The 6,510-nt window shown below is 38.7% G+C and overlaps 1 protein-coding gene across 1 annotated transcript in view; it reads left to right on the top strand.

The window, feature by feature from the left end:
* Positions 1-375: 375 nt before the first annotated feature.
* The window catches only part of LOC109094833 (transmembrane protein 255B), a 29,949-nt gene continuing 23,814 nt past the window's right edge, over positions 376-6,510 (top strand). The window contains exons 1-4 of the mRNA XM_042752001.1: positions 376-603; positions 773-836; positions 1,591-1,733; positions 1,936-1,998. Coding sequence (XP_042607935.1) covers positions 589-603; positions 773-836; positions 1,591-1,733; positions 1,936-1,998 — 285 coding nt within the window. The 5' untranslated portion in view covers positions 376-588. The remainder of the gene's footprint in view (positions 604-772; positions 837-1,590; positions 1,734-1,935; positions 1,999-6,510) is intronic.

Raw genomic sequence — 6,510 nt, 5'->3', positions numbered from 1 at the left:
ATCAAAATTTGATTGGCTGATGATTCTGTCACTAATGCTCGTTACAAATTAGATGTGACGTCTTTGATCAAAAAGGTAGCACTATCTGTAGTGCTGGCCACAGACTTTTTTTATGTAGGATATTCCAGTTAATCCGCAACTAAACTAATAATAGGCCATTTTGCACAAATTACACAAATACAAATGATACCTAAATAATAATAATTAAAAAACATTTTTCACACAATTTTATTTTATAGGGCCAGCAGAGAAGGTCCTTCTGACCCTGATGTCCCACGTCTGCTGAGATGTTCATTGGTATAGTTCTGCCTATCAGCTGAAGGTTTTCCTTGCAGAGTTGCTATTGGCCCTTTGCTTGGTGTGGTCTTTAAGTCCTTGGTTCGGGCTGTCAGAATTTGCATGCTATTTGCATAATTTGCGACAATTGCCCATTTATTGCACTGGTGTTATCATATGGAGAAGGGGATGAAGTTCACATTGTGAATCTTTCGCAATGTAGAGTGAACGCTCTCAGGGAACCTAGGTATTACGACAGTAACCGGAGACGTTTTGTAGCGTCGCGGTGAGCGCTTGCTTTCTCCTACGCTCATGCGTCACCATCAGGTCAGTCGCGTAAATTTTGGTTGTGAACTAGAGCGTCAGTCCCGCAAGCATCTGAGCGGAGAGGCGCGTCTTTCCGCTGCGGTACTGACCGGGGATTATTATAAATACGAAGGAAAAGTCTCCTTATAAACTTTATTTTGTGGATTAAATTCTGTGTGTGAAACATCAGACAGACGCGATGCAGCAGCCCCAGAACGCGCCGCAGACGAATGCGGAGAACGCGGATCCTGCAGGTGAGTTCCGCTCATCTACGTTATAATCATAACAATAACATTAAAACATAAAATGATCATTACTAACATCAGCTCATCAGTTGACCATCGTGACTGTGACTGACTGACTTACTTTATTTGTACGTTCATAATGTCTGTGATGAGTTTATAAAGGTAAATAAACAATCAAGTTCTTAGTATAGTTAGCCTATATGTCTAAGCTAACAAGGAACTTTCTGTCAAGGTTTTCTCAAAGTTAATTCACAGATATCTGGTCTTTAATAATGTTCTCTAAATGGAGAAAAAAAGAAGAAAAAACTTATTTAAACCGTTTTTTTTCTGTCTAGCTTTTTTTTAATGTTACATGTTTCAGAACGTTCACAGAACATTCAGAAGTAACATTCCAATAATGTTTGCAAAATGATAAAATGAAATGTGCCCCTACATTTGCATAACCAAGAAAAAACGTTTTTAAAACATTTAAACATTTTGTTTATTTTATGTTTATCAGAAATCAGGTTTTCTTATCTTAATGGGAATGTTAGCACACGTTGTCAGCTAGTATATATGAATACAACTTTATATATAGCTGTGCGATTATCAAGAAAATGTTATTTGTGTAGTGCTTTTCACAATCATACTGTTATGTCTGTAATGCTTTAGTGTTTGACCATAGAGCAGGTCTTAGAACTGGCCTACAATATTGTTTGCGTTTGCAACAATTAGAAATCAGTGTAACAGACTTATACTTGTGCTTCTGTTGTTGATTGTCCAGATGTGTTTGTGAAGCGGCGGCGGACGGCTCTCTGGTGTTCAGTGTCTCTGTGTGGACTCTCTGTTCTTGTTCTTGTGGTCGGGCTGCTGTCGGCCACACAGACGGATAATGTGGCAGTGTCTGGATACTATCCCGGGATTATAGTGAGTGATTCCACACAGAACTTCACATCTCAACACTTTAATCAACTCTTTGTTTTGTCCTTTTATTCTTGCAATAAAACACCAGAACAGCAGCAGGTCACAGCACGTTTGAGCCTTAAAGTCTGTCATTATTTTGCTGTAAGTAGAAGTTATTATTTCATGTTAAATCAAGTATGTTGGTTTGTTCTCTTCTCAATGGCAGCTGAGTTTTGGAGCGTTCTTGGGTATTGTTGGTCTGAACCTGGTGGAGAATCGCAGGCCGATGGTGAGTACCAGCTCAAAACCAGCCCAAATCTATCAGAAAATGACTTTATGCTCTATTTTAGCCATGAGTAAACAGAGTATCGGGCTCTGAGTGACATAATGGCTTATCAATGCAATTACAGCTAGTGTATTTTAGGTGCTGTTTATTTCTGTTCCTGTGAAATATATTTCAGAGAATATTACTCATGAGATATGGCATTTTTACTAGGGAACACAAGGCACATCTGCTGTCAGATCGATGAGTGTGATTGGACATGTGGTCAGTAATGCTGAATGTGATTGGCTGACAGATCAGATGGTGCTTTAGCTCAATTAGGTTAGCATAGATGAATAGATGAAGCAGAGCATCGCTGTCCCATCTTCAGTCCATGTCCTGATCAGCTCAAACTCAAAGGGTTATAGAAACTAGACATTTGCTGTTAGTCCATTTAAAACTGACCAACATGATGCTAAGTGACTATATTGCTATAATGGTATTTTCATGTAGTTGCTAGGGTGTTGCTTTGTGTGCAGTGTGGTTGCTAGGGTGTTGCTATGCGACTAATGTGTAGCATGGTTGCTAGGGTTTTTGCTAGGTGATAGTAATGTCTTCAGTGTTGTTGCTAGATTATTGCTATAAGGCTGTAACAACATTAATACTGTTATTTTCTTGTTTATTACTGTGAAGCTGCTTTGAAACATTCTGTGTTGCATAAATTGCTATCCATCTGATTTTTAGAGTAAGAGTGAGTGCGACCATTTGTAACTTCAATATGCAATACTTCCAGTGTCATTCGCTTCCAGTTGTTTAAGCTGTATTGTTATTGTAGCTGTGGTTTTTAGGATGTTCAGTATGGTTGATGTGGTGTTCTTCATCAGTGGATGAAAAGCAGCGTCCAGTATCAACATGTTCGGATGGCCGTATTGTGTTTTAATGATGCTTTAACCTGATTTATCATCTCTTCTGTCACAAACAAGGTCCAAAATTAACTTTTTGACACACCTGTTAATGGTCGGTAAATTAAATATTTTTATCAGCCATAAAACGTTTTTTATTTATTTGTATTTTTTTTCAAGCTGTAATTGTGTTGCTATGATAATAGGATAGTGTGAGCAGCCAACCAGCAAAATACTGTTTAAAATGTTTTTAACTCTCTACTTGGTGAGTACTAATTTTGGACCTGGTCATAAACCAGCCTTCACTCTCAGCACATTAACACACACACTCAGACACACACACACACACACACACACACACACACACACACACACACACACACACACACACTGGCATTACCGTGGCAAAGGAAAGTTGTGGTTCTGTAACCATGTTGTTGGTCTATGAGACGTGTGTGTGATTTAGACTTCTGTTGTGTCCTGGGCTCTGATCCCAGTACAGCCTTTAAAATTTAATGAACAATACACACACAGTCATTCACAAAACATGCACACACTCCATCACACTAGACATTTCTATATGTACCACTGACACACACACACACACACACACACACACAGTGACAGTAAAGTAAAACCAAGTGCTCAGATGAACACATTAATGTGCAACAGCCCGTATCACACTGTAGCTTCAGCTTCAATTTCTAGGGCGTCACTGCAGACTCCGTCCCAAGACCTCTGGCCCCTCAGAAATTACAGGAAGTGACCAGAACATTGTTGCCAGAGAGTTTCAAGGTCAAATACGACAGAATTATGACTGTAATGGAATGAGACGTCAAGATGATGATGATTCAGATGTTATAGTATCGTCCCCTTCAGCCTTCAGAGAACAAGATCTCCACAAACATCATCTATTATGTAACGCTTTGTTAAAGCCACCATGAAACTGGAGGATAAAGTGAGACACTTTCAGGTTGAGAACCAGTTTTTATTAAGAACTGTTTTTTTATTTAGAAAACTCCAGCAGCTGAATGATTGTCATGATGTTTGGTTCTGTATAAGGTTCTTGAATGCTCTTCTGTTTGTCTTATTGTTGGATTGCTGCGTTTTGCTTTATTTTATGGATCACTTTGGATCAACATGTTGTTTTTAAATGAGCTTTAAAAATAAATAATTTGAATATAAGTGAACTGAAATTCGATGAGAGAGAATTTGAGTTTTTAAAATTTAGTCAGTTAATTCTAGTCATTTTAGTTTGCTCTTGTTGACTGGAGAAGTTTAAGTGGTTAATTTCAAACACATTTAATCAAAACTGTTCTACTTCGTTAAAATAAAGATATAATGTTAAAAATAATATTATTAGTGATTTGTATGCCATTAAGGGTTACATAGATAATTAGGCAGCTGGATCTTGTTATTAAATCAGAATCATTCAGTTCTTTATGATTCAGCACAGCTGAATCAGTGTGCATGTGTGTTTGAATCAATGATATCTGTCATATTTCTCCTCTTCACCTTCATCTCAAACAATCTTCTGTTATGTCGTCATTTTCCTGCGACACTTGAACGTTTACAAGCAATTATATAACCTGTACTGGATTCATCACAGCACAAACCAGTTCATGGGCTTCATTGAGCTGAAGCAGAGCTCATGTGTGTCTGTTTTAATTGTTAATTAACTCAGTTGGTTCGTGGATGTAGTTAGGTAGTAGAACTGGGATAAGCTGGAGTGCAGAGTGTGACGGGTAACCAGAGAGCCGGTGTTGAGTTACTGATCGCTGACATGGAGCTTCACACATGCATCTTTAAAGCATCAGTGTTCAGGGTTTGTAGGTTAGACGTTCTGTAACCTCTCAAACTGCTAGTCTTCAAGAAAGATGCAGGGTTAAAATCTCATTTTTACCCGTCAGAAACAACTTCACTTCAAGAAGCTCATTAGTGGATGATTAATTTAGACATGGTGAAATCATTTGAATGAATTAATAGTAGTTTAAATGTTATTGTAATATTACTGACATACAGCACTGAAAAATTCTAATCATTCTCTATCATGTACTGCATCCACGTTGGTTTTAGGACTAATACCAGTTGTTTTGTGGTTCTGAAGTCTGAGTATTAGATAGTCATCAGTATGGATGCCTGTTTTCACCACAGGACAAAAATAAAAAAGGTATATGCTTTTTATTTCACGTAAAAGGTATTTTGTCTCTCAGTTCTGAGAAAAAAGTTACAATTGTGAGATATAAAATTTGAGAGGAAAAGTCGAACATTTTTAGATAAAAGGTTGCAAATACCTTTTTTTTTTGGATTTTGTGGTGGAAACAAAAAACAGAAGTGTGAGATACAAACTTGGAGAACAGAATGATGATATATAAAAAAGAATTCAGAGGGAAAAAATTAGAATCTCAACTCTGTTTTCCCCCTCATAATTCTCAGTTAATATCTCACAGAAAAAAAGTCTGAATTGTGTGACAAAAACTCATAATTACATTTTTTATATTTTTATATCCTGTGGCAGAAACGGGCTTTAATACATCAGTGGCTCAGAGTTTAATTGGACTGAAGTGTTTGGTCTAGATGTAAGTCAGTGCTGGTTTCAGGTTCATTGAGCTCGGAGGACTCGTTTTATAACTATACAGATTATTTCAAAGCAGATTGACAGAAAATAAATAGGAAAACAAACAGTAAATAATGAACAGTGTTAATGTTATAAAATTAAATTTCAGTAACACAGAACACTAGGGGTGCTCCGATTTAAAACAAAAAATAACATGAATTCGGACATGTTTGGGCAGCTGTAGTTGTGACCTAATAGTTAGAGAGTCAGACTTGTATCCCAAAGGTTGCAGGTTCGAATCTCAACACCGCCAGGAATTGAAGGTTGGGGGAGTGAATGAACAGTGCTTTTTGAGCAAGGCACCGAACCTAGCAACTGAAACAATAACTATCAGGTCCTTCTCTAATCAGAAGCCGTGGGTGGACAGAACAATCCGTGCAGCAGTAAAAAAAACGCACTGCTGCATACAATGCCGGTCTTTTGTCGGGAAACATGAGCGAGTACAAAGCTGCTAATCGTACATCGTGCTAAGCTCTCCAACGCACAGTAAGAGCCGCCACACTCCGATACAGGGAACGAATAGAGTCTCATTTTCAGCTCAATGACTCCCGACGCATGTGGCAGGGACTAAGGACCATCTGTGCCTTTGGAAATAAATCCTCTGCAGAGGTGGGACCAGACCCCTCGCTGGTTGACAAGCTAAACTCTTTCTACGGCTGCTTTGAAAACAATCTATGCAGCACCAGTCTGCCAATCAGCGCATCAGGAAACAGCAGTCAGAGCAGCGATAATCATGTAATCACCATGTTGGAGGACGAGGTTCGGAGGGCCCCAAAGCGAGTAAATGTCAGGAAAGCAGCAGGTCCTGATAGGATTTCTGGCCGTGTTCTGAGGTCCTGCGCTGATCAACTCGCTGGTTTGTTTACATCCATCTTTAATGAGTCTCTTGCTACCTCTGTGGTTCCCACCTCCTTTAAAAAATCTGTCATCATCCCTGTGCCTAAGAACAGTAAACCCTCTTGTCTGAATGACTATCGTCCAGTTGCCCTCACATCAGTAGTCATGAAGGTCTTCGAGGGA

Source organism: Cyprinus carpio, chromosome A1 (assembly GCF_018340385.1).
Source record: "Cyprinus carpio isolate SPL01 chromosome A1, ASM1834038v1, whole genome shotgun sequence".
NCBI classification, from domain to species: Eukaryota; Metazoa; Chordata; class Actinopteri; order Cypriniformes; family Cyprinidae; genus Cyprinus; species Cyprinus carpio.
This window is presented reverse-complemented; position numbering and strand designations above follow the sequence as displayed.